We start from the raw sequence: 27,438 nt of genomic DNA, 5'->3' as shown, positions 1-27,438 counted from the left end.
TATTCAAGCCTGGTGTTTATTATAGCATCTTGCAAGGAAAGGCCCGATCAAGGGCATGTGTTAGTGTTTGTGACGGTGTTTCTGTTTTTTAAACCTCAGTTTTATATTTGCATTAGCGGGGTTTTTAGGCTGCTGTCCTAAACCCACTCACTTGGGAGAATAAGGCCTATTAAACCTTCTGGGACTCTTTAGTAAGCTTGCGCCCGGGTCATGCCGTTACCTGCCTCGGATCTCGTAAATGAGTGAGAGGCAGGATATCAGTGTTTTGATGAGCAAACACACTTGCACTCTGAGCATTAAGAGGCTACATTGGGAAGGAAGAGGGGGCCGGCTGCTTAGTGTACAAAACATGGCGAACCTGCCAGACCTGCAAGTATCTGATGACCCTGGCTTTGCAGACTCCCCAGGAAGGTGGCTGGACTCGGCCAGCAGCCAGGAGTGAGTGGCGTGCGATTTGTCTAGTGAGTCACCGTCTGCTGTAAATCCCTGGGATACCTCTGCCTCTGGATGAGCATCTCTGCAAGACAAGTTGAAACCCGGGGCCATCTGCCTCTTGCTGACCTTCTGCAAGCCCCTCCCTCTGTCTCTGCCTCACCTCTGTCTCCACGCTCTGTTAATCCAGCTGGTCAGAGTTCAAAGGAGCTGCTTGGAGCTGCGACCGCCACTGCCGGGCTCCATCAATGCTTTGCAGCTTCCACGGCTGCTGCAGAGATGAACGGCAAAGCTCTTCTCTTCATGCTCCTCCTGGCCTTGGTTGTGATTTTTGCCTTGGTTTGCGTCTTGTTGACCAGAGGCGAAAATGCCACCTGGTGCGGTTACCAGTCGCAGAGCTTCCCGGAGCATCTTCACAGCGACTGCAGCCAGGTGTTTGCAGATCTGTCGCAGGAGGAAATGGCCCGTGTGGCGCTGTACCTGAAGTCCAACCTTGGGGCGAGCTTGGAAGATGCTTCGCAGGCAAGACCCTCCGACAACTGCATTTATTCCATTGACTTGCAGTTGCCAGCCAAAGCCGAGTCCCTCGCGTTCCTGGATCACGGAGGAATCCGCCCTCCTAGACAGGCGCTGGCTGTGGTGTATTTTGGAAACCAGCCCGCTCCAAACATTACCGAGTATGTGGTGGGACCTCTCCCAGAGCCGACCTATCACCGGGATGTGACGGTGCAGAAATATGGAGGGCCGCTGCCTTATTATCGCAGGCCCCCGCTGGATGCCGAATACAAGCAGATGGCCCGCTTTCTGCATGGGGTGGCGTTCCCCACAGCTCCGAGTTTCATGCAGCAGGTCTTGGACTACGACGGGACCAACCTCGCCGCCATGACCACCTCTCCGCGAGGACTGAAGTCTGGAGATCGCTCAACATGGCTCGTCCTCTTCCAGAACGTCACCGGCTACTTCTTACACCCAGTTGGGCTGGAGGTACTTCTGGATCACAGCAGCCTGGACCTCTCCCTCTGGGCCGTGAAGAAAGTGTTTTACGGCGGCCACTATTTCCGGGACTTGGCAGAGCTGGAGAGAGAATTTGCCGAAGGACGTCTGCAAGTGGAGAAGGTGCAGAAGGTCCCGGCTGAAGGGGGTTTTGCTTCGTTGAAGCCTAAGGTTCCCCCCGCCGGGCCGGGCCCTGTGAATTACGAGCCTCAGGGGCCACGTTACAGCGTGAGGGGCAACCAAGTCCTTTCCTCCTTCTGGAGTTTCGCCTTCAGGATGGACATGAGCAGAGGGCCACGTCTCTTTGACATCCGGTTCAAAGGCCAAAGGGTTGCCTATGAGCTCAGTGTGCAGGACACCATGTCGGTCTACGGGTCCAACAGCCCTGGGGGGATGTCGATTCGCTACATGGACGGGAGCTTTGGCATTGGAAGGCTCACCTTCCCCTTGGTTCGAGGTGTCGACTGTCCTTATTCCGCGACCTACCTTGACGTCCACTCTCTGGCTCAAGCGGAAAGGCCCCTGGTCACCCGCGACGCCCTGTGTGTGTTTGAGCAGGACCTGGGCGCACCACTCCGACGCCATTACTCCCACCTCCGTTCCGTCTTCTATGGGGGGCTGCCTGCCACCGCGCTGGTCTTCCGCTCGGTTTCGAGCATAGGCAACTACGACTACATCTGGGATTTCGTCTTCCACACCAACGGGGCCGTTGAAAGCAAAGTCCGAGCCTCCGGTTATATCAGCTCATCTTTCCTCTACGGCGATGGGCTAGATTATGGGAACCGGGTTGGGGACCACACTCTGGGGAACATCCACACCCACTTTGTCGGCTACAAGGTGGACCTGGACGTTGGTGGTAAGTGTGTGCATTTTTTCACCTTCACACTCCTGGAGCAGTCTCTGTGTCTTGCTGCAATGTCCCGTTCTTGCTGTGGGATAGTTCTTGGTCTATGATGGAGGCTCGAATGGATCACCCTGGGATAGCTCAGCCGGTAGAGCACGAGACTCTTAATCTCAGAGTCGTGGGTTCAAAGCCCACATTGGGCAAAAGATCCCTGCATTGAGGGGGTTGGACTAGATGTCCCTTGGGGTCCCTTCCAACTCTACGGTTCTGTGTATGTGCCGTTTGCACCTAGTGGGAGAAGACCAATTATGCGACTCAGAAGGAGACCACTGACCAGGCAATTCAGCCTCCCTCTCTTAATTTTAGTCTTAATACAGTGGTACCTTGGGTTACATACACTTCAGGTAACATACGCTTCAGGTTACAGACTCCACTAACCTAGAAATAGTACCTCCGGTTAAAAACTTTGCTTCAGGATGAGAACAGAAATCGTGCTCCGGCGGCGCGGCAGCAGCAGGAGGCCCCATTAGCTAAAATTGTGCTTCAGGTTAAGAACAGTTTCAGGTTAAGAACAGACCTCTGGAACGAATTAAGTACATAACCAGAGGTACCACTGTATTAGTTTTCCTTGTGCTTGCCTGTCAGCGGACTCTCTGTCCTTTCCGACAAATGCATCAGTGGGTCCTCTGAACCACGGAGAACTCAATAATGTCTCTGTCCCTTGCAGTGAATCTGCCAGGAGTGGGGATGCAGGGCGGAGGGGAGAGTCATTGGTATATTTTCCTGTTCTGCCAAGATACTGGCTCATGTATATACTAGAAAGATTGTCCAAAGTCCTCGCCCCACCCCAACTCTCAACTTCCAGAGGTGGCCTCTTGGTGTTTATTTTGCGAGGCTAAGATAATAGACCCCGTGGGCTGTGCTATTGAACTATCAGCTGTGCTGCAGATCAGTTGCCCAGGGGCACAGCCCTCCCGTCTTCTGAAGCAGGCTTCCTTATCATCTCTCCCTTATGGATGAAGGACGGGAACACTGCAGCTTTTGTTGCTTTGTAGGCAGTGCCACCTAGTGGCTAGTGAACCAGGGTTCCTGTTGCAGATTTACAAATGAGTGGATTCCTTTTGAGGCAGGAGATACACTTCCGAGTGGCCTTGATGACTTGCTTCGGCCTCCTCAGAAGTAAGCCCTAGTGAGGGCAAAGGGATTGGGTCCCATACAAATGTGCTCCTCCCTGCCTGTGCCCCTTGCTCACTTGCACTTGCCCCAAGGCCTGGCACGAGCCTGGGGAGAGTCAATGCTTAGAAATCCCTGGTAGTGATGGGGCAGGGAAAGGCCTCAGCCGAAAACCAGAAGCATAGCTGTCAACTTACAGATTTGAAAATAAGGGACCAGCAGCCTCAAAAATAAGGGATCAGCAGCCAAAAAAAGAGATTTTCCGGGCACAGGTATGTTCAACTTCTGAGCCCCTCCGAGCCAAAGGCAGAAAGCCCAGCCATCAGCCAAACAAAGCCTAAAGCGGTGGTTCCCACAGCGCAGCAACCCGGCAAAGGGGATGCAGCAAGGAAAACCAACGTCACCTCTCTGCTGGGAAGCGCTGAGCAAAGGCGAGTCCCCAGGCAACGCGGCCGATTTGATCGGCACAAGGCATGCAAGCTCCACCCTCCAGTCGTTCTTAGACTCCTTATTGGGTGAGCAATGCAGCCAAGCAACACTGTTGGAGCCTCCCTCCTCCCTGGCCAGCAGGGAGGGAGGGAGAGGAGCTGGTTCCTTTGAAACCCGGGAAATTTAAGGGACAGCATCAATAAGGGACAGCAGCGGGACACGGCGCTGGGATAAGGGAGTTTCCCGCCAAATAAGGGACGGTTGACAGCTATGACCAGAAGGCAGGAATAGGATGGCAGTGGTGCCCTTCCTGGATGGCTGCTTGCTGCTGCCTGGAACGCCCTCCTTTCAGCTGCCCAGTTCCTTGCCCTGCTGGGCCACTGTCCTCAGCACCTCTGGGAATGAAGAGCACTGGGCTCGGGGCCATAAGCGCCACAAATGAGTGAGCTGGGGCTGGAAGTGGGCAGTGTCAGAAAGAGGCTGAGGCAGAGAGGGGTGGGGTTTGTGTTGTGGGTACCACTGAAGAGGTGGTGAGTGAAAAGCAGAGAGGATCTGAGACAAATGAATAAACGTTTTATGCCAAACACACCTTACAGGGGAAAGCATCGTGGTATTGTATCAGAAAACCTTTTCGCGTTACTCCCGGTTAGGAGAAAAGCGATTTTTGCTCCAGGATATCTTATGTGATGGGACGCAGGTGGCGCTGTGGGTTAAACCACAGAGCCTAGGACTTGCCGATCAGAAGGTTGGCGGTTTGAATCCCTGCGACAAGGTGAGCGCCCGTTGCTTGGTCCCTGCTCCTGCCAACCTAGCAGTTCGAAAGCACGTCAAAGTGCAAGTAGATAAATAGGTACCGCTCCGGCGGGAAGGTAAACGGCGTTTCTTTGCGCTGCTCTGGTTCGCCAGAAGCGGCTTAGTCATGCTGGCCACATGACCTGGAAGCTGTACGCTGGCTCCCTCGGCCAATAAAGCGAGATGAGCGCCGCAACCCCAGAGTCGGCCATGACTGGACCTAATGGTCAGGGGTCCCTTTACCTATCTTATATGAACACTGCAGCAGAGATGTCGATGTGGTTCGTACCTGGAAAAGGCAGGAAAAGGCAGGCCAAAAGCTGATTTTTGAGGCGGTGAGGATAGGTACTAGGTTTCCCTGGCAGCGTGTCTGCAAAGCAAAAAGCATGGGGACTTCGTGAAAAGTCAAGCAGAGCTCAGCTGAAGGGTAAAGGATTGTGAGGAACATGCAGTGATCGTTCCAAATGAATTCAGAATGAGCTATAGGCTTGAGATAAAGACCAGATGAGTAAGGAGTCCAGTGATGCTGTGAGCAGGACATCCTGTACTTAAAGGATAAACAGATTCCTTTCCAGCTTTTCCTGGAAAATTTCCAGCAATGGACATTCAACCATCTCCACAATCAACTTGTTTTCAGTGCAGAAGCGTTAATAAGAATGAAGGTGTTTTTCCTCCCAAATGTTCAACTTAAGCCCAATTTCCAGTACTTCGTAACATTATATTTTAACTTGTCCATATAGTAGAAGGCAGTTCAGCGGATCCTGTCCCCCTCCTCGCCCCCATTTTTCCTGTGATACTTTTGCAGAATGTGTGTGAAGCAGCCAGGATTTGCACTACAGTGGTACCTCGGGTTAAGTACTTAATTCACTCCGGAGGTTCGTTCTTAACCTGAAACTGTTCTTAACCTGAAGCACCACTTTAGCTAATAGGGCCTCCTGCTGCCGCCGCGCCGCCAGAGCCCGATTTCTGTTCTCATCCTGAAGCAAAGTTCTTAACCCGAGGTACTGTTTCTGGGTTAGCGGAGTCTGTAACCTGAAGCGTATGTAACCCGAGGTACCACTGTACTTGAAGCCTCTCTGCAAAGGTATCTAAGGATTTGGAATTTAGTCGTGCCAGTCAGATGTCGCCCAGCTCCATTTATCATTTCCATCCCAGTTAGGTGAGGCTCTGGAAGCGCAGAACCAGTATCTGGAACCAGTAATGGGCTGCTGGTCAAGAAACAAACGCAATCCTGATAGGTGCTGTAGTTAGATACAGGCTCAGAGATAATAGTTTTCAGCCTGTTCTAGATGTGGTTGCCATCCCCCTCAAGCTGAGATCATACCCTCCAACATTTCTCTGATGAAAACAGGGCATTCTGTTCTACATCAGGAAGCATCTCCCGCCTTTGATCCTGGCGCACACATGTGCGTCATATGCACACCTACATTGGTCGCTTTGAGCCTGTTACAACTTCTCCACCGAGCCTACCTCACAGGGTTGTTGTAAAGGAAAAAAATGTGCGAGGGAAGGGAATGTTGCAGCACCTTCCACAGATGATTGGAATGGGGGGAAAGTTAACTGTACGATGCCTTGAGTTCCTGTCAGGGAAAAAGGCAGGAATAATAATAATAATAATAATTAAAAAAAAAAACTGGGAATGATCAGGAACATACCAGAGAGTAAATCCTATTGAACTTAGTGGGACTTAAAAGGTAAAGGTACCCCTGAGCATTAAGTCCAGTTGCGGACAACTCTGGGGTTGCGCGTTCATCTCGCTCTATAGGCCAAGGGAGCCGGCGTTTGTCCGCAGACAGCTTCCGGGTCATGTGGTCAGCATGACTAAGCAGCTTCTGGTGAACCAGAGCAGCACACGGAAACGCCGTTTACCTTCCCACTGGAGTGGTACCTATTTATCTACTTGCACTGGTGTGCTTTCGAACTGCTAGGTTAGCAGGAGCTGGGACAGAGCAACGGGAGCTCACTCCGTCGTGGGGATTCAAACCACCAACCTTCTGATCGCCAAACCCGAGGCTCTGTGGTTTAGACCACAGCGCCACCCGCATCCCATTAGTGGGACTTAGTTCTGAGTAAAAATAATTAGGATTGCATTGTAAGGCTCCCTGTGTTTCCCAAGAAATGACTGGCTGCTGAAACATTCCAGTTGAAGAATTCAAAGTGGCTTCGTATGTCACTGTTTCCTTCATTTGGGGCAGGGATTTTATTTTCAGTGCGAACAGGACTTGCATTTTGCACCACTTTAAATTGCTCTCTGAGGGAAAAAAGGAAAACTGGGACATTCCGGGATCAAATCAAAAATCAGGGCGGCTTCTGTAATTCCGGGGCTGTCCCTGGAAAATCGGGGCGCTTGGAGGGTCTGTATTGGTGACCCCACAGATGTGGTTTATGGATGAACATCGTTCAGCCGCTAATATATTGCACCACCAATATTTTCCAACCTGCAATTGCCGAAAATTGCAGATCAGTGGGTAGGTCCACTCATAGACCTCAACCAGGTTGGGCCAGGGGAGTGTTTTTATGATGTTTTGAGTTCAAAAAAGGCCTCGCATTGCAGCTGGGAGCATCATGAGGCTCTATGACTGCAGTCTCCCAGCCAGCCGCCCCTCCTCAAAGGCGACATGTTGACATCTAGGCCCCACCAAGTTGGGGGGGCTAGACTCTGGAGGATATATTGTTTTGTTCTTGTCCAGGGCGGGGGCGATTGGGAGGTGGGGGGACCTTGTACCATTGCTCTAGGAATGAGGTAAGGTTCCCAAATTGCAGCCTTCCTGCTGGTTGTTTCCTGGAAAGCTGCGCTGAGGACAAAAGGCCCTGAGAGCTGCTGAGGGCCCCTTGCTCAGGAAATAACAGGCTACGTCAATTCTAAGGAGAAGCCTTTGAGCTTTCATTGGCTGGTTACACCCACACCAAACGCACGCCTGGTGCATCCGGGAAACCAGGGCCGGCCCAGTCATTAGGCGGTGTGAGGACACTGCCTCAGGCGGCAGAAGTCCCTGAGATGGCTTTCTTGCATGCGCTGGTAATTGGTGCTGATTTAGGGCGAGATCTCCCAAAAATCGGCTCCCGTGACAGCGCCCTTTATCCTTGTGCTGGCCTGGTGTTTTTCAAACTTTTCATCCTTTAAATAGTTGACCTCCACTCAACCCACCACGGCACAAACTCCTTTGAAATCTTCCTTTCCCAGCGTGAGGTGGGCCTGCTGCGCTTTGAGAAGAGGAAAGCCAAGAGCCTCTTCAAAAAAACAAAAGAAAAAACTAGTCCTTCAGTCTGTTGGATCCTTGCCTTAATTGCATTTCCATGTTTTGCAGTTCATTCCGCTTTTTCATCTAGAGCTGGCTTTAACTATGATCACAGATCTCTGAATCGTTTCCAGTTTTGTTCGCCGGCTCCTTACATTGTGGTGCCTCAAATCTGAACACAATAGCTATTGCTCAGCTGAGTGTTCAGAAACCGTGGGTGGCTGTACTTCCCCACCCTCAAATTCCCAGTTTCTAACTGTCTTTTTTGTGCGTATGTATGGTTTTGTTTTTTTAAAAAAAATATTAACTAATTTCCCCCCAAAGGTTCCTTTCTTGGACCTATTGTTAGACTTTGATGTATTTTGCTCAGTCTTGAACTGAATGAGGCCTGTCTTCTGTCTCAGGGCTGACAGCCAAATGTGGTTCTCAGGACCTCTTTATTTAGCGCTTGCATACCCTCCAACATTTAAGGAAGGGCCCCTGCTTTTTCCATTCAAACTGTTTCCTGCATCCACCTTAATTTGTGCCTTGATCCAAGCTGCAAATCTAGACTCCTGGACATGTTTTTAACTAATGATATGTTTCAACACTGAAGACCAGCATGGCTGACTCACTTAAACCAGCTGCCAGTAATTCAGGTTATCTCCTGGTCTGTGCACAGGTCCAGCTTTACCTCCTGCAGTTTTTCTTCCACTGGTCCCCAGAGCGTGAACAAGCCGAAAACCGGCTCCTCTACCTCCGAGTCTGGACTTCCAAAATAGACTGTGCTTTCCCAAACCCCAACTGCTGCTGTGAATTCCCCTCCTGCCCAGTGGTGTAGCGTGGGTTGCCAGGGCCGTGGGAGGGAAACAGACAGAGTACACATGTGCATTCAACTGCCTAACAGCGTCCATGTTCACCCAGGAGAGATTGTAGCTGCAGAGATAAGGAAATAAGAGTCATTCCGTTGTCTGGAGAGATCGCTTCCTTCTTTTTTTCTTGTGACTTCGTGATTTTCTTAGCTAACAAAATTCTTGCTGCAGTTGTGGCATACAAAAACAATTTAACATCTTTCTTGGGCAATTCCAAACCTATTATTCCAAGAAGAAAGGCCTCTGGTTTCTTAATAAATGGATATTTCAACATTTTTTTCAATTCATTATAAATCTTCTCCCAGAAGTCTTTCACCTTGGGTCATGTCCACCACATATGATAGAAAGTAACCTCCTTTTCTTTACATTTCCAACATAAATTATCACTGTTATGGTAAATCTTTGCTAATTTTACAGGAGTCAAATACCATCTATACATCATCTTCATAATATTTTCTTTTAACACCGTACATGCAGTGAACTTGACCCCTTGGGGAGATCACTTCCTGGCTCGCATGGAGAAACCATTTTGAACAGAGGCAGCACCAGGTGTCGCGCCAATTTTGCACCCCTAACAATTTTGCACCCGGGGCAACTACCCCTATGCCCCACCACCACCACGCTACATCACTGCCCCTGCCCCTTAACCTTTCCCATTTCATACTGCTGCCCCACACACCTAGACACATAAAGCATCACGACTCTGCAAGTAACTGCAAAATTCCTAGTGCTCCATTCAGGTCAGGGCCAGATTCCAACTCAACAGAATGAGTTTGGCTTACCACATTCTGAAGCCGTATGTATTACCATCTCAAGAGGAGGGTTCCTGGAAGACCATTGCATCCAGAATCTAAAATTGCCTGACTGCAACACCAAAAACTTCCCAGTCCCAGCCTAAAAGCTGTTCATCCATCTTGTTGACCTCCCCAGGCACTCTGCAACTTGTCTTCTGGGTTCACTTCTTCAACCCATAGCAGTTGCTGACCAGCACATCTGTCATCTACATCCCCCCAGGCTTATCTCAAGCTTTTCCGCAAAGGGCAGCTGCAGTTCGGTTGAACTCTCTTGGTGCGCTGCACGGCATGGCTTCCTGTCACCTGGTAATGTGTTGTTCTGATTTTGTTAGGAGGGCTACTGCTATTTTCTGGGATTCTGTTCCATCACATCAGCACACCCATTTCACCCAAAGGGGAACAAAACTGGCAAGTGGTTCAAAGGAAGAAGAAGAAGAATTTGGATTTGATATCCCACTTTTTCACTACCTGAAGGAGTCTCAAAGCGGCTCACATTCTCCTTTCCCTTCCTCCCCCACAACAAACACTCTGTGAGGTGAGTGGGGCTGAGAGACTTCAGAGAAGTGGGACTAGCCCAAGGTCACCCAGCAGCTGCATGTGGAGGAGCGGGGAATCGAACCCGGTTCCCCAGATTACGAGTCCACTGCTCTTAACCACTACACCACACTGGCTGTCACCCATCTCCTCCATGTAAGTAAAGCCCAGGACCTACAGCCTACCCAGACTGCTGTGTTATTTTGGGTGCATGCGGAAATATGTTGTCGATGTATTAATAGTGCATTTGGCATTGATTTATACTGGGCTGTCCCATACCCTCCAACATTTCTCCAATGAAAATAGGGACGTCCCATTCCACAATGATTTACTATTTATACTCTACACATCTGACTGAGTGGCCCCAGCCACTCTGGACAGCTTCCAACATATATTAAAACATAATAAAACATTAAACATTTATTTTAAAAAATTCCCTATACAGTATAGGATTGCCTTCTGACGGCTCGGTGGGTCAGATAATTCCATACCTTCCAACATTTCTCCAATGAAAATAGGGACATCCTAAGGAGAAGTGGGACATTCCGGGATCAAATCAGAAACCGGGACGGCTTCTCTAAATCAGGGACGTCCCTGGAAAATAGGGACATTTGGAAGGCCTGCTGTCTACACATAATCCACTTGTATTGGTTCTGATATGCTTCTCCAATGTTCACACATTATTGCATCCCTACATTAACTTTAGGGACGCGGGTGGCGCTATGGTCTAAACCACAGGGCCTTGGCCTTGCCGACCAGAAGGTTGGCGGTTTGAATCCCCGTGACGGGGTGAGCTCTCGTTGCTCGGTCCCAGTTCCTGCCAACCTAGCAGTTTGAAAGCACGTCAAAGTGCAAGTAGATAAATAGGTACTGCTCCGACGGGAGGGTAAATGGCATTTCCGTGTGCTGCTCTGGTTCGCCAGAAGCGGCTTAGTCATGCTGGCCATATGACCCAGAAGCTGTACGCCGGCTCCCTCGGCCAATAAAGCGAGATGAGCGCCGCAACCCCAGAGTTGGCCACAACTGGACCTAATGGTCAGGGGTCCCTTTACCTTTACATTAACTTTACCCATTCCGTTGTCCATGTTCCTGCCATTCTCTTTCCCCCCTCTTTATGAGCTACTTACGCCATGATGCCATGCCAACATATTTTCATTTGTGTACTTTTGTTAACACTCATGCTCATTTGCATACATCCCCCCTCAGGAATAGTAGTACACAGCACCAACAGGAAATGTGGGGTCTGTAAAAAGGGACAAGCTTCTCCCCCTTCTTTTTCCCTAAGTGTACGTTAGTTGTAAAGGTAAAAAGGACTCCTGAACAGTTAAGTCCAGTCAAAGGTGACTATGGGGTTGTGGCGCTCATCTCGCTTTCAGGCCAAGGGAGCTGGCGTTTGTCCACAGACAGCTTTCTGGGTCATTTGGCCAGCATGACTAAACCGCTTCTGGCACAACGGGACACCATGATAGAAGCCAGAGCACACAGAAATGCCGTTTACCTTCCCGCTGCAGTGGTACCTATTTATCCACTTGCACTGGTGTGCTTTTGACCTGCTAGGTTGGCAGGATCTGGGACAGAGCAACGGGAGCTCACCCTGTTGTGGGATTCGAACTGCCGACCTTCCAATCGGCAAGCCCAAGAGGCTCAGTGGTTTAGACCACAACGCCACCCGCATCCTAGTTGTGTTGTGACACAATACCGCTATATTTTCATTTTTACACATATGTAAGTTTTGATGTTCAGGCTGAGATTGCTGGGCTAATCTATCCCTTATGTCCACACAAAACCCCACAAGAATGGCAGGGTCTTGACACCAAGAGGAAGAATGTAGAGTACACATTCCCGCACATTGCCAAGGTGCTCTTGCACTAACCACCCCAAATTTTTAGCGGGCGCAAATCATATTAAAAGTGCAGTCATGTTTAACTGCCCCCAATAGCATCATGCACACAATTCATGACATCTGGAAGGAGCCTTGGATTCAGATTCCAGGTGGGATTTCATTCTTCGCTGCTCTCGTCTCCTTTTTAATAACTGAACGAGACACACAAACACACATACACACCCTCCCTGCTGCTGAAGCGAAGGCTGGTTTCCAAGAGTATGAAAATCAAGCCCATTAATATGTCTGGGCGGGAAGAAATAAGGACCTCTGAACTAGAATAACCAACATAACAGTCAGTTCTAGGAATTTCCCATAATGGGAGTGACGAGGTGATCGGCCATGCTCTCTATGAAGGCACCCTCAGGCCAGTGGAACAGTGGCAGACTGACTGCCACAGAGAGTCCCCAGATGTCTCACTCTCTGGTGTTAGATCTCCGACTGCGTAATAGATCTACTCTGTGATGAACCAGCTGTTCTGATAGGGCGGTCCTTGTTTTTTTGTTACTCACGTACTTCAGGCTTCTTCCTTTTGGCCTCTACCTAATCATCTAGCATTTCCTGGATTGAGTCATTTTTCCAGCTGCGTTGACCCAGCAGCCAAATGAGCGGTCACTGGGACGGACTTGGTGAGAGAAACTAGACAGGGCTTTGAAGCATTCTTTTGCCGCGATGAGCCCGAAAGCCCTGCTCATTCTCCTGCTGCTCGCTCTGGTTACCATTTTTGCCTTGGTGTGCGTATTGCTGACCAGGAGGGAGACCCTGGTTCACTGTCCTGCAGGGTCTCAGGATTCCCTGAACGGAAAGCACAATGACCAGAGCCTGGTATTTGCTGACCTGTCCACAGAAGAGATGGCTGTGGTGCTGAAGTACCTGCAGTCTCACCTGGGGCTACCCTTGGTGGATGCTTATCACGCCAACTCTTCTGATAATTGTGTTTACTTCTTGGATGTGGAGGTGCCCCGCAAGGAACAGGTGCTGAAATTCCTTGATCATGGAGGGCCAAAGCCTGTTCGACAGGCACTGGCTGTGGTGTACTTTGGAAACCAGGCAGAACCAAACATCACAGAGTATGTGGTGGGCCCACTCCCGGCGCCAACGTATCATCGGGATGTGACGGCGGAGAAATATAGAGGCAAGTTATCTTACCACGGCCGAACTGTGATGGGGAACGAATATGAACAAATCGGGAAATTCCTACTGGGAGGGAAGCTGCTGGAGGCTGCCACTTTCTTCAAACAGGTGTTTGGTCACAACGGGAGCGACTTTGCGGCCCTCACCTCAGCCCCTCGGGGGTTCCAGTCTGGAGATCGCGCCACCTGGTTTACCCTGTTCCAGAACATCAAAGGCTTCTTCCTGCATCCGGTGGGATTTGAGCTGTTGCTAAACCACAGCAGCCTCAACATCTCTCACTGGAGTGTGCCAAAAGTCTTTTATAACGGTCAGTATTATGATGGTTTGCAGGAGCTGGAAAAGGAATTCAAAGCGAATCGCGTGAAAGTGGCCAAAGTGGAGAGTGTCTCCTCCGACGGGGGGTTTGCTTCGATCAACCGACGTGTCTCCTCTCTGGGATCTGGTCCTTTGCACTACGAGCCCTGCGGACCACGCTATAGCGTAAGGAACAACCAGGTCATTTCCCCATCCTGGAGTTTTGCCTTCAGGATGGACGTGAACAGAGGACCCAGTGTCTACGACGTCCGATTTAAGGGCCAAAGGATTGTCTACCAACTCAGTGTGCAGGACGCCATGTCTGTCTACGGTTCCAACTGCCCTGGTGGGATGTCCACCCGATATATGGATGTCAATTTTGCCATGGGGAGGTATTCTTATTCCCTCGTCCGCGGAGTTGATTGCCCTTACTCTGCCACTTACCTTAACACCGCTTATTTAATTGAGACCGTGACTCCAGAGGTGCAGAAGAACTCCATTTGCGTTTTTGAGCAGAATGTGGAGGCCCCCTTCCGGCGACATTACTCCAACCTTCAATCTCTCTATTACGGGGGGTTGCCTGCCTCTGCGCTGGTCTTCCGTTCTGTATCTACTATGGGGAACTATGACTACGTCTGGGACTTCATTTTCCATCCAAACGGTGCTATTGAAAGCAAAGTCAGAGCCAGTGGGTATATAACATCATCTTTCCTCTATGGTGATGGGCTGGACTATGGTAACAGAGTGGCAGAGCACACACTTGGAACGATTCACACTCATTTCATCAACTACAAAGTGGATTTGGATGTGGGAGGTAAGGTCTACTTTGATCACGGCACTTTTGCTCTGTCTTCTGCCCTTGTTGGCAGCTCTGCTTCTTGCCACTGGGTGCTTTCTCACTCTTCCCACCCCACAACCCAGGGGTGCCAGGGGGCCGCAATTTCCACCCTGGGTCGGGCTTGTTGCAACAAAGCACTGTTTCCATTCTGCTGCAGTTCAGCTTCCGCTGAAACCTTAGCTATTCGTCTTGCTATCTGCTATGGCCAAAACACATGCAGTTAATTAAGTAATTAATTGCACAGTTAATCTCAATGCATTGAGGGAAATGTCAAAACCATGCAGGAAATAACCACTTGTGTAATATCTGCAGGCTGGGGAAAAAAATAATGATAGTAAATGCCACTTGTATTTGCTTGCACAGTTTCCATTACTGACCTCGGACAAACATGCAGATTGGGTGAATTTCTGTTCCCCTTTCTGATGGAAATTGCTGACATTCCTACTAGATCTCTGTGAACTGAGTGGCAAAGTTTCTGCCAGGAGAGGGCACCATTGGAGCAACCACATCTACCGTATTTTTCGCTCTATAAGACGCACCAGACCACAAGGCGCACCTAGTTTTTGGAGGAGGAAAACAAGAAAAAAAATATTCTGAATCTCAGACGCCAGAACAGCAAGAGGGATCGCTGCGCAGTGAATGCAGCAATCCCTCTTGCTGTTCTGGCTTCTGTGATAGCTGCGCAGCCTGCATTCACTCCATAAGACGCACACACATTTCCCCTTACTTTTTTAGGAGGGAAAAAGTGAGTCTTATAGAGCAAAAAATACGGCATATACTGCTTCATTGCCCTTTGTGATAGGAACAACCTGTGTCTGGATTTCCCAAATCCATCTAAAATAATGTTTTTGACTGTGTTTCCATGGGACTCTTGGGTTTGATTAGCACCTTGCATGGGTTCAATGGCATTTTACAAGCTCCCACTCATGCCCTCTTGTTCCAGTCACTCACCCTCTCTCACTGTGAAGCTTAGATTTTAAGTCTACAGTTATTCTAGTTATTATTATTTTTTTGCTCTTGCTGAGCTTGTAATCCATACATGATGATAAATCCAACACATTAGGCTTGTCTCTCCACTGTTTCTGCAAGCCTATCATAATAATAAACAATGATTTTATTATTTAAACCCTTCCCATCTGGCTGGGCAGCTTCCAGCACATATTTTTTTTTAAAAAGATGTCAAACATTAAAATCTTCCTGAGACAGGGCTGCCTTCAGATGTCTTCTAAAAGTTGTGTGGTTCTTTACCTCCTTGACATCTGATGAGAGGGCATTCCACAGGGAGGGTGCCACTACCGAGAAGGCCCTCTCTGCCTAGCTCCCCGTAGCTTCATGTCTCACAGTGAGGGAACCTCCAGAAGGCCCTCGGAGCTGGAGCTCAACTATGAGCGTGGAAATGCTCCTTCAAGTATACAGGGCCAAGCCTGTTTAGAGCTTTAAAGGTCAGCACCAACACTTTGAATTGTCCTTTGAAATGTGCTGGAAGATCCTTTAGGACCGGTGTTATATGGTCCTGGCAGTTGCTCTCAGTCGCCAGTCTAGCTGCTGTATTATGGATTAGTTGTAGTTTCCGAGTCACCTTCAAAGGTAGCCCCACGTAGAGCGCATTGCAGTAGTCCAAGCGGGAGATAACCAGAGCATGCACCACTCTGGCGAGACAGTCTGCGGGCAGGTAGGGTCTCTGCCGAATGGCTCCACCAGTATGGACATATACGAAGGATCTTGAGAATATTATTTTTCACTACCGTTCTACCCTCGCCACCCCTCTTTCTAGGTGTTCAGAATTCCTTGGTAGCCAACGACATGACTTTTGAAAAAGTGAAGGTCCCTTGGAGCCCGGAACACGAGATCAACCGGATGAAACTGGTGAAGAAAGTCTTAGACACAGAAGACAAGGCTGCCTTTCGCTTACACGACGACATGCCAAGATACATCTATTTTGCATCAGAAAGCAAGAACAAATGGGGCCATAATCGTGGCTATCGGATCCAGCCCATCAGCTTTTTTGGGGAACACCTTCCAGAGACGGATCCAATGGAGAGAGCTATCAGTTGGGGCAGGTAGTGATTGCGTCTTATGTGACTTCACAGACCCATCATCTAGTAATTCTCTTCCTGTCTTTTCCCCATGGTTCCTCTATCTCTTCCTCAGACCACAGAAAGTCCAACTTTTTCTGGAAGAGCATCACAATCGCCACATATGTAGATGCCGTTAGCACTATTCTTTTGTTGTTTTAGGGACGCGGGTGGCGCTGTGGGTTAAACCGCAGAGCCTAGGACTTGCAGATCAGAAGGTCGGCGGTTCGAATCCCCGCAATGGGGTGAGCTCCCATTGCTCGGTCCCTGCTCCTGCCAACCTAGCAGTTCGAAAGCACGTCAAAGTGCAAGTAGATAAATAGGCACCGCTCCGGAGGGAAGGTAAACGGTGTTTCCGTGCGCTGCTCTGGTTCGCCAGAAGCGGCTTAGTCATGCTGGCCACATGCTGTACGCCGGCTCCCTCGGCCAATAAAGCGAGATGAGCACCTCAACCCCAGAGTCGTCCGCGACTGGACCTAATGGTCAGGGGTCCCTTTACCTTTACTTTTGTTGTTTTAGGGCTTTGACATGGGCAGTGACATAACTGGGAAAAGAAACCTATCGTAGCTCAGCACACATTGTTTATTCCCTTTGCAAGTTGTGCCATTTTATGACTCACTTTTTTCTGGTCACTGTCGTCAACCATGTTGCTAAAAGTGTGCTGACCAGAAATATATTTTAGATAGACAGGCAGGCAGGCAGACTTTATAACATCATTAAGGCATTGTAGAAGTATCTACAGTGGCACCTCGGTTTTCGAACGTAATCCATTCTGGAAGACCGTTCGAGTTCCAAAACTTTCAAAAACTCAGTACAGAAGCCTCAAAACGAAAGCCTCAAATCAGAAGTGTCAATGTGGAGTTTCATGTTTGACTTCCAAGGCGCATTCAAAAACCAAAGCATTTACTTCCAGTTTTATGGCATTCGAAAACCAAAATTTTTGTCACCGGAGATGTTCAAAAACTGAGGTACCACTGTATATAGCTCATTTAAAAACGTATTTGCTGGGGAAGTGTTTAGCACTAATTAAAATTCTGATTATTAGTATTTTTTAAATGGGCACCCAGCCACACAAAGGCTGTAGTGGTTGCAAGTTTCAAATGGCCCACTCGCAGCACACAAATCCCCTGATAGTGTGGGAAATCAATTGCATTTCTGCTTTGGAAGAGCAGTAAGGAGCCACCTCACCTGTCGGCAAGCATCCCATGTCCCAATGTCAGGAGAGCATCCATTATCTTGTCAGCTGCGGTCGGCTACGAGCAAAGACAAAGCGCCGTAGCGTGATGCTGGGCCTCATCTGTAGGAAAGTGGGGATACTGTTCAGCTTCAGCGATGCTTCATTTTGTTTTCTGTTGTTGCTGCTGCTGCTGCTTTTTTCTTTGCTACTCTGCTTTTCAGGTATAAGCTGGCTGTCACCAAGCGCAAGGAAGAGGAACCGTATAGCACCAGCATCTATAACCAGAATGACCCCTGGACTCCTTCAGTTGCCTTTGCTGACTTCATAGACAATGAAACGATTGTCAATGAGGTGAGTTAACACTCTCTGCCGAAGCTTCTGGTAATCTGTACAACCTCCATGGAATTGGGCAGGATGCGGACTCAAACCAGGAACTAGACGCTCGACAAATCTATTACACACCTGTTTCTCTTATCATGTGACCCTTGGTTGCTATTGGCTTCTCAAGCAGGATATAAAGGGGAATAGGTTTCAATGCATCTTTCACATGTCTTGGAAGTGGAAACACACATTTGAAGCAAATCGGGGGGTTTCTGAACCTGTGTTTGCTAGTTCACACAGACGGAAGGATTGGAGGCAGCATTTGCAGGAGAGAATCAGCAGCTGGTATGCTTGAACCTACCCTGCTGCAAACCACTGAGCCTCTTGGGCTTGCTGATCGGAAGGTCAGCGGTTCGAATCCCACGACAGGGTGAGCTCCCTTTGCTCTGTCCCAGCTCCTGCCAACCTAGCAGGTCGAAAGCACACCAGTGCAAGTAGATAAATAGGTACCACTGTAGCGGGAAGGTAAATGGCATTTCCGTGCGCTTTGGCTTCCCGTTGTGCCACAAGCAGTTTAGCCGTGCTGGCCACATGACCCAGAAAGTTGTCTGCGGACAAACGCTGGCTCCCTCGGCCTGAAAGCGAGATGAGCGCCACAACCCCATAGTCGCTTTTGACTGGACTTAACTGTCCAGGGGTCCTTTACCTTTTTACCTTTACAACTAACTTACACCTAGGGGAAAAGAAGGGGGAGAAGCTTGTCCCTTTTTACAGACCCCACATTTCCTGTTGGTGCTGTATACTGCTATTCCTGAAGGGGGATGCCTGCAAATGAGCATGAGTGTTAACAAAAGTACACAAATGAAAATATGTTGGCATGGCGTCACAGCATAAGTAGCTTTAAAGAGGGGGAAATGTGAATGGCAGGAACATGGACAACGGAATGGGTAAAGTTAATGTAAAGGTAAAGGTACCCCTGACCATTAGGTCCAGTCGTGGCTGACTCTGGGGTTGCAGCGCTCATCTCGCTTTATTGGCCGAGGGAGCCGGCATACAGCTTCCGGGTCATGTGGCCAGCATGACTAAGCCGCTTCTGGTGAACCAGAGCAGCGCACGGAAATGCCATTTGCCTTCCCACCAGAGCGGTACCTATTTATCTACTTGCACTTCGTGCTTTCAAACTGCTAGGTTAGCAGGAGCAGGGACCGAGCAACGGGAGCTCACCCCATCGTGGGGATTCGAACTGCCGACCTTCTGATCCCCAGAGTCGCCTTTGACTGCACTTAACTGTCCAGGGGTCCTTTACCTTTTTACCTTTACCTTACTGCCAGTACCTCCCAATATATTAGCTGGATTTTCTCCCTTTTCTGATTCCAAGACTGGATAAAAAAATTGACTGGGGGAAAACTGGTATTCTCGGAAGAGTTAACGACTCCTCATTCTGCCTGCTAATGAATACCTCATTGCTTCCTCATTAAAACTGCATCAGCAAATGCAGGATTAGAAACCGCCATAAGACTTTTTGTCTTGTGTGGAATGCACAAAATTGTGAGCCGGAGCAATGTTTTCCATGTGTCGCGCACATTCTCCTAAGCACAGTTGCCATCTCTTAGGAAAGAAATGATTAATGTGTGGCTAATAATAATGTTTTTGGTGTGTCGTCTTGATGTTAATGTTCATTGAACTCTCACATAAATGGAAGAACAGGCCGCTTGACCGTTCTCTGTGGGATTTGAGGCGTGGGCCCAGCCAAATCAACCCAACAGCTGAATGTTCTAGAATTCTTGGCCTGGAATTCTCGGATGCTTTTCTGTCAAAGGAAATGACTGTAAACAGCAAGCGCTTTCCCTCCTGTGGTTGTTCTTGCATTTTGAAAGCTGCCTGGAAAGGCGGGAGAACGGACTTTCTGGCTGTGTGGCCCAAATCCATTTAACTCGCCAAATTTCTTGGCTCTGGTAAGTGCATACCCTCCAACATTTATTTGATGAAAATAGAGACATCCTATTCAACAACAAGGGACACAGGTGGCGCTGTGGGTTAAACCACAGAGCCTTGGACTTGCCGATCAGAAAGTCGGCGGTTCGAATCCCCGCAACGGGGTGAGCTCGGTCCCAGCTCCTGCCCACCTAGCAGTTCAGAAGCACGTCAAAGTGCAAGTAGATAAATAGGTACCGCTCTGGCGGGAAGGTAAACGGCGTTTCCGTGCGCTGCTCTGGTTCGCCAGAAGCGGCTTAGTCATGCTGGCCACACGACCCGGAAGCTGTACACCGGCTCCCTCAGCCAATAAAGCGAGATGAGCGCCGCAAGCCCAGAGTCGGCCATGACTGGACCTAATGGTCAGGGGTCCCTTTACCTTTTTATTCAACAGCAGCAACAACAAATTTATTTTTTCTACCCCGCCCACCTGACTGGGCTGCCCCAGCCACTCTGAGCGGCTTCCAACATTCATAAAAACATAATAAAACGTTAACCATTTAAAAACTTCCCTCTATGTACAGGGCTGCCTCCAGATGTCTTCTAAAGGTTGCTTAGTTACTTATCTCCTGGGCTCGGGGGTCACATAACTCCAACATTTTTCCTATGAAAACAGGGGAAAGCAGGACATTCTGGGATCAAACCAGAAACTGAGATGGCTTCTGTAAATCCGGGACTGTCCCTGGAAAATAGAGACACTTGGAGGGTCTGACATGTTTCCGTGGCCCTTCAATCCAGCGGTGATGTGGGGCAGAGTCAGAGGCTGCAGGAGCTCTAGATAGGGAGACCATTGCATCTGAGGGTGATGGACAGGAATCTCCATATGGGAACCTCCTAGACAGAGAAGCCTGTTAGGAGCCACCAGCACCTATAGATTCTGTGTTTTCTATATTGTGATTTTTTGTTGTGAACCACCCTGAGATCTATGTGTACAGGGCGGTATACCAGTTTTGTGGGTTGTAACATCACAGAAAGCAGTCAAATACAACATTTCCGCCGCACCGCCAGAGCCCGATTTCTGTTCTTATCCTGAATCAAAGTTCTTAACCCGAGGTACTATTTCTGGGTTAGCGGAGTCTGTAACCTGAAGCATATGTAACCTGAAGTGTATGTAACCTGAAGTACCACTGTAAACTTCTTATTACTGGATTGCCCCAAATATAAGCCACACTTTTTTCTCCCAAATTCCGACCATGGAAAGTAAAGTGTGGCTTAAATTCACAACCTTACAAAAATTGGTTTTTACGATATTGCTTCTTCTACATTTGCCATTTACAGGTGTGAGTGCCTGCGGAATTTTAAGGGAACGGCTTATATTTGGGTATTGCCTTTTCCCCCTTGAATTTTAAAGGTGCAGCTTCTTTGCAGGTGCGGCTTATATTCGGGCCAATACGGTACTTTTGAAAGAAGACTGTTGTGCCTTGATTCTTTTTAAGAGGGAAGAAAGGGGAGTTACCAGGAACAAATCCAATCTGGACAAGCCAGGCTGGATTGCTTAACTCAAGAGATTCTACCAACTAGCTTCTTGAAATATACAGGGAATGTGCTCTGCTACCAGCTCACTAGCGTGAGTGAGGAAGGATAATATTTACCGTATTTTTCGTGCCATAAGGCGCACCTAGTTTTTAGAGGAGGAAAACAAGGAAAAAAATATTCTGAACGAAACAGTGGATGTATGATTTTTGTGGTTCATGCTGTGGCCACAGACATGTGATCTGATGGTGAATTTGGGGTGACCCAATGCAAAAATCCTGAGGATCCATGTGGATCCGTGCTTTGTAACCACATTTTTGTACCGTCGCAGCCCCAGGAAACCGTGGGTGCGTGATTTTTTTAGTTCAGGGTGTAGCCATGGACATGCTATGTGATCTGATGGTGAATTTGGGGTTAAAATCGTGAGGATCCATGGACTTTTACCTCCCCTCTCCCAGGCAGCCTCCGCTAGCCTCCCTTATCTCTCTTCCGATCCCACCGACCAGCTGTTTCCTTTCAACACTCCCTTCCCTCTTGTTTGCCTTAGTGTCTTTTCCTTGGCTGGAGCAGTTTTTTTGCTCCTCCTTTTCTTCTAATTTCTCTCTTTATTGCTTTAGTCTTCTTGCCCCCCCCACCCCTTTGCAAGTTTGCTGTCTTTACCTCCCTGCTCCCAGGCAGCCTCCTTTATCTCTAGCGTCCCTTATCTCTCTCCCCGATCTGCAAACGATCAGCGGCTTTGTTTCAACACCCCCTCCCCTCTTTCAAAAAAAAAAAAAAAAAAAGCATGATCTGCTTTTTGCCCCTGGGCAATTCGGCTCCAGGGACCTCGCATTCGTTCCATAAGACGCACAGAAATTTCCCGTTACTTTTTAGGAAGAAAAAAGTGCGTCTTATGGAGTGAAAAATATGGTAATCAATATATCCTCCCCTACCATCCACAACAGGGGACACGGGTGGCGCTGTGGGTTAAACAACAGAGCCTAGGACTTGCCGATCAGAAGGTTGGCGGTTCGAATCCCCACGACGGGGTGAGCTCCTGTTGCTCGGTCCCTGCTCCTGCCAACCTAGCAGTTCGAAAGCACGTCAAAGTGCAAGTAGATAAATAGGTACCACTCTGGTGGGAAGGTAAACGGCGTTTCCGTGTGCTGCTCTGGTTCGCCAGAAGCGGTTTAGTCATGCTGGCCACATGACCCGGAAGCTGTACGCTGGCTCCCTCAGCCAATAAAGCGAGATGAGCGCCGCAACCCCAGAGTCGGCCACGACTGCACCTAATGGTCAGGGGTCCCTTTACCTTTTACCTTACCATCCACAACAAATTTCAACAACAACAACAGAGGCAGAATCTGGACCCTCATGGGTACAGTCTCCTGAAGCCTCTGACTGCCCATCGGGGCAGGGAGTACACCAGGAGGGAGGCTATGGGATAAAGGGCAACTGTGCGTCTTCAGGTCAGAGACCTTTAGGGCTCTGGGAATTTGTATGCAAGCGATCAAGGAAGTGAGCCAAGAGGAAGCTCTCTGGCTCGCGCCTCAGTTTAAATGGGGCCCGGCCACGCCCCCCAGCCAGCGGATTGGCTGGCAGACGAATGACACAGCTGGGAACCTCCAGGGGATGGCCATGTGGTCCACCGCAACTCCTCCCCACTGGGAAGTGGAGTAGATTTCCCACGGCGGTTTCTGTGTTTTGAGATCTTCCCAACAGGCATCTTGTGACGTTTCCTTCCAGATTTTGTCTGTCTCTCAGCAATCTCATCCCATCTTTGGCTTCCTGAGTTGAAAGTATTTGATCCTGCAAGCTTAACTTGGTCAGTTTGGGTTGTGCCTTGAGCCTTCAATTAAATTATGGCGTGAGCAGACCAACGCCTGCTTCTGCAATGGGACTTTCATACCACACATGCCCCAAACCATCCCTGAATCTCTTCCAGACAGTTGGGAGAACAGATTTTGGGGCAAGCAGAGGGGAGATAATGTCCTGTTGCCCATGGAAAAATCATTGTGCTGGTGAAATGTTCATCTTAGGCTCTGCATCAAATTCCTCCCTTTTGTGTTTATTTACAAACCTACACGTTGAGCAGACTATTGTGGGAGTACAAGCAGGCAAGCAGCCACCACAAAATCCCAGTTCATCCCTCACGAAATAGAAACCATTTGTCAAAAGCTGCTTTCACAAATTGGCTCCAGACATAGAGTCTACCCCACTCCCAGGTTACGGGTGCACGTCAGACAGTTGGAGCAAAGAATTTTCCGGCTTTTGCTAATAATTGCTCATTGATCCACATCAGCTATTTTCCATCCACCACCAGTCTGCCCCCAAACTTCAGAGATCTGTCTTTGAACCCATGAACGCATGTTGAAAAATGTCTTCTTTTGAGTTTCAGCATAGACTGAGTTCACATGTTTAAAACACTCTTTATAGCACTTTAACAGCCAGAGCTCTCCCCACCAAAGAATCCTAGGAACTGTAGTTTGCTAAGGATTCTGGGAACTGTAGTTCTGTGAGGGGTAAGCTACAGTTCCCAGCATTCTTTGGGGGAAGCCATTGCAGCGGAAGTGGCGTAAATGTGCCCTCAGCTGTATCAACATTTTGGAGGTCCCAGGTCGCAAGGTGGTTAGATTGGTCTCAACTAGGGCCAGGGCCTTTTCAGTACTGGCCCTGACTTGGTGGAACGCTCTGTCACAAGAGACTAGGGCCCTGCAGGACTTGACATCTTTACGTAGGGCCTGCAAGACAGAGCTGTTGCGCCTGGCCTTTGGCTTGGACTCAGTCTGACCCTTATGTTTCCCTCCCCTTATGGTTTTGATCTATGGGCTACTTTTAAAATGAGGCTGCATTTTAAATGGCATTTTAACCTGTATTTTAAATTGGTTTTTTCCCTATTATGCTTTTACTGTATTATGTAATTTTACTGGTGTTAGCTGCCCTGAGCCTGGCTCTGGCCGGGGAAGGTGGGGTATAAATAAATTTTTTTATTATTTATTACAGTGGTACCGCGGGATAAGTACTTAATTTGTTCCGGAGGTCCGTTCTTAACCTGAAACTGTTCTTAACCTGAAGCACCACTTTAGCTAATGGGGGCTCCTGCTGCTGCCGCACCGCCGGAGCACGATTACTGTTCTCATCCTGAAGCAAAGTTCTTAACCCGAGGTACTATCTCTGGGTTAGCGGAGTCTATAACCTGAAGCGTATGTAACCTGAAGCGTATGTAACCGGTGGTAAAGGTTAAGGGACCCCTGACCATTAGGTCCAGTCGTGGCCGACACTAGGGTTGCAGCGCTCATCTCGCTTTACTGGCCGAGGGAGCCGGCGTACAGCTTCCGGGTCATGTGGCCAGCATGACTAAGCCGCTTCTGGCGAACCAGAGCAGCACACAGAAACGCCGTTTACCTTCCCGCCGGAGCGGTACCTATTTATCTACTTGCACTTCGTGCTTTCAAACTGCTAGGTTTGCAGGAGCAGGGACCGAGAAACAGGAGCTCACCCCATTGCAGGGATTTGAACCGCCGACCTTCCGATCGGCAAGCCCTAGGCTCTGTGGTTTAACTGAGGTACCGCTGTATTATTGTCATGTATGTGTAACTGCCCTGCATCACTGCTGCACCCTTTCCTCTTACCAGATGTCATGAGCCAATGTTTTTCCCCCTCCCCAGGACCTGGTTGCCTGGATTACCACGGGCTTCTTGCACATACCGCATGCAGAGGACGTCCCCAACACGGTGACACTTGGGAATGCAGTTGGCTTTCTCCTGAGGCCCTACAACTATTTTGATGACGATCCCTCCATCTACTCCCCGGACGGCGTTTTCTTCACCAGCGAACAGGACCCGACTTCCTGTGACGTCAACCACCTTGCATGCCTGCCGAAAACAGCGGCATGCTTACCGAACCTCCCGCCTTTCACTTACGAGGGCTTCCAAAACCTGACCAGGCTCTGAGAAGCTCTTGACTTTGGGTGGGTGGTTGGCAGAGGGATCCGTGTGGACAGCTCAGCGTGAAATTAGTATTGTAACCAGGGCAGTTCCTCCTAAGCAATTATCTCCCTGTCTATTATCTTTCAACCCAAATCTTAAGCCTCGCTTGCGTGTATTGGACAAGTTTGGACAAATTATATTTGCACTCCCAGACACATTGCTCAACTGAAATTTACCCTTTTCACCAGTCACCTAAACGCTCGAATATCTTTTTCCTTCCGGAGATCTCAGTAAGCGTAATTAGCTCCTCTACTGGCTGACTTTTAACAGCAATTCTCCCTCCAAAAGGAACTCTGTAGGCTGCAATTCTGGAAATTGGATTAGCGATTTTTAACAAAGAAGTCTTAGCACCTTCACCAAACTGAAATTCCTGTAGTTACACTGATGTAAATCAGGGGTGGGTTTGCAGTGCATATCTGCTTATTTTCTTTCCTACTAGCAATCTGGGATTCCCGTGAATCGAAAGGTAGTCAAAGACCCAGTATTCCGGGAGAAATTGGCGTGTCTCCTTTAACCATAATATGAGCCTGACTTCGTGTCATTACTTTACAGATTGCTTTACAGTATTCTTGCACAGTTGCACTGCCCATCCAGCCCAGTGGATTTAGGTGAGATGCCCATCTTTAAGATAAAATAAAAGAATTAAGAGCACAAATCTTCTGTAATTTCAGTAATATTTTCCTTTTTTTAAAAAAATGAAATTGAGAGAAGGGGTGTCTGGAAGCATTTAAAAAAAATAATTATTGTTTCAGTGGGTTGGGTAATCAGCACTATCGACGGCCAGCTTTTGCTATAACTTGCAAAAACGTCTCTCTTTTTAGCTCAACCCTAGAGGTAGAGAAAACCATGTCTTTACCTGCAAGAGATAAGAGCACTTCGAAACTGGTACCACTGCCCTACAAATCACCAGGACACAAGTGGGGGAGGGGGAGGGAGAAGGCATAACCTCAAAATAATGTTGCCATGTGCAGGAAACTTTAATGCAAGGTGTAAAATATCCAGTGTGTTTCAGCCAGAGTCATGCTGCTGCTGCTGCGATACTCCAAAAAATGCCTCATTTTCCCCTGAAGGTATAACCTGAAACACAACAAGCATTTTAAACCTTGCGTTAAAGTTTCCTATTCACCGTTTTGAGGTTCTACCTCTTTTTTTGATCACTTGCAGTCAGTGCTATTTTTTCTAGAAAAAGAGGTAGCAGAACTCACCACGAATGGCTCCCCCCCTTTCTCTTAGAATGACAATGGCACCCACCATAGAGTCCCAGCTGAAAAAAAGCCCTGCTTGCGGGGGCCACTAGGTGGCGCATCGGAAGATGGCTGACAATAACATCTCTCCGACCCACACGAGGTAATTTGGAGGCTATGATGGGGGTAATTAGCCTCCTTAACCCCCCCAGGATTGTGGGGGGGACGGCCCTTGCCTGCTGTGCCCTATACCACCCCCGAATTTGTGGGGGTGGGGGCACTAGGCACAAAGCCCTCCTGTGGGATTCCGGCACTCCTGGACGCCGTCCCTGATTCGCGCCGCTAGTTGCAAGCATCTTCAAAAGAAACAATTTGGACGAGATAAATTGCACATGCTTCAAGGAAAAAGGGGAGTAAAGACTGCTGACAGAAGAGATCTCTGATAACAAGACAAGAATAAAATATGAGAAGATACGTCAAGATACGGTATGACTGAGGGGGGAGGGGGGGAAAAACCTGCCTTCCTTTTCCTTATGTGATTTAACAAGAATCCCCTCCCCTAATGAGTCAGAAACTAAGGACTTAAGCTGTGGATTTAAGGCTGTGTGGAGATAAACTTTTGAACCAAAGCAATGTTTCAAGATGAAGCTGGAAAGCTAAGAGTTTTGGAATGACGCAGTTAAAAATGCCGTCGCCATTTTGGGAGGCATTGTTGGAGCTCTTGGGTCTGGGAGGAGAAAGAGAGAAATAGAGTTGTTTACATATCGTGGACCAACTTCTCGGTGGGACTTAAGAGCGACAAATGCCAAATTTATGATGGAAAAAGCGATGTTATCTACGAAGGAGATATATGGAAACCATCTGGACTTACTGGAGGAACGGGAAATCCACACAGGATTATTATTTTGCTTATCGGCTTAAGGAGACTAACAGAAGAGATCGTAAAGGAAAAATAGAAATTATATGAACAAGATATGATGTGGAAACACCAAGATAAGACTGGATAGAATTATGAATTTTGTCTGGACTGATTGGGA

General features: G+C 48.6%; 2 protein-coding genes across 4 annotated transcripts in view; one reads left to right on the top strand and one right to left on the bottom strand.

Annotated features, from left to right (window-relative positions):
• LOC310747938 (tigger transposable element-derived protein 1-like) overlaps positions 1-27,438 on the bottom strand; it is a 943,100-nt gene that overhangs the window by 256,021 nt on the left and 659,641 nt on the right. The gene's annotated exons all lie outside the window — the stretch shown is intronic.
• LOC310747742 (amine oxidase [copper-containing] 3-like) lies at positions 112-25,872 on the top strand. 2 transcript variants are annotated; one of them, XM_083582743.1, is made up of 4 exons: positions 112-2,281; positions 16,004-16,289; positions 17,703-17,832; positions 24,897-25,872. In XM_083582743.1, exons 1-4 carry the CDS (start codon positions 508-510, stop codon positions 25,179-25,181), a joined length of 2,475 nt encoding a protein of 824 aa, XP_083438869.1. In that variant the 5' UTR covers positions 112-507; the 3' UTR covers positions 25,182-25,872. The 2 variants fall into 2 exon arrangements, with proteins under 2 accessions (XP_083438869.1, XP_083438870.1); XM_083582744.1 differs by lacking the exon at positions 112-2,281 and adding an exon at positions 11,988-14,205.

Source organism: Podarcis filfolensis (assembly GCF_964270895.1).
Source record: "Podarcis filfolensis genome assembly, chromosome: 13".
Lineage (NCBI taxonomy): Eukaryota > Metazoa > Chordata > Lepidosauria > Squamata > Lacertidae > Podarcis > Podarcis filfolensis.
The sequence above is the reverse complement of the archived record's forward strand: the minus strand, read 5'-3'. Positions and strand labels throughout refer to the sequence as shown.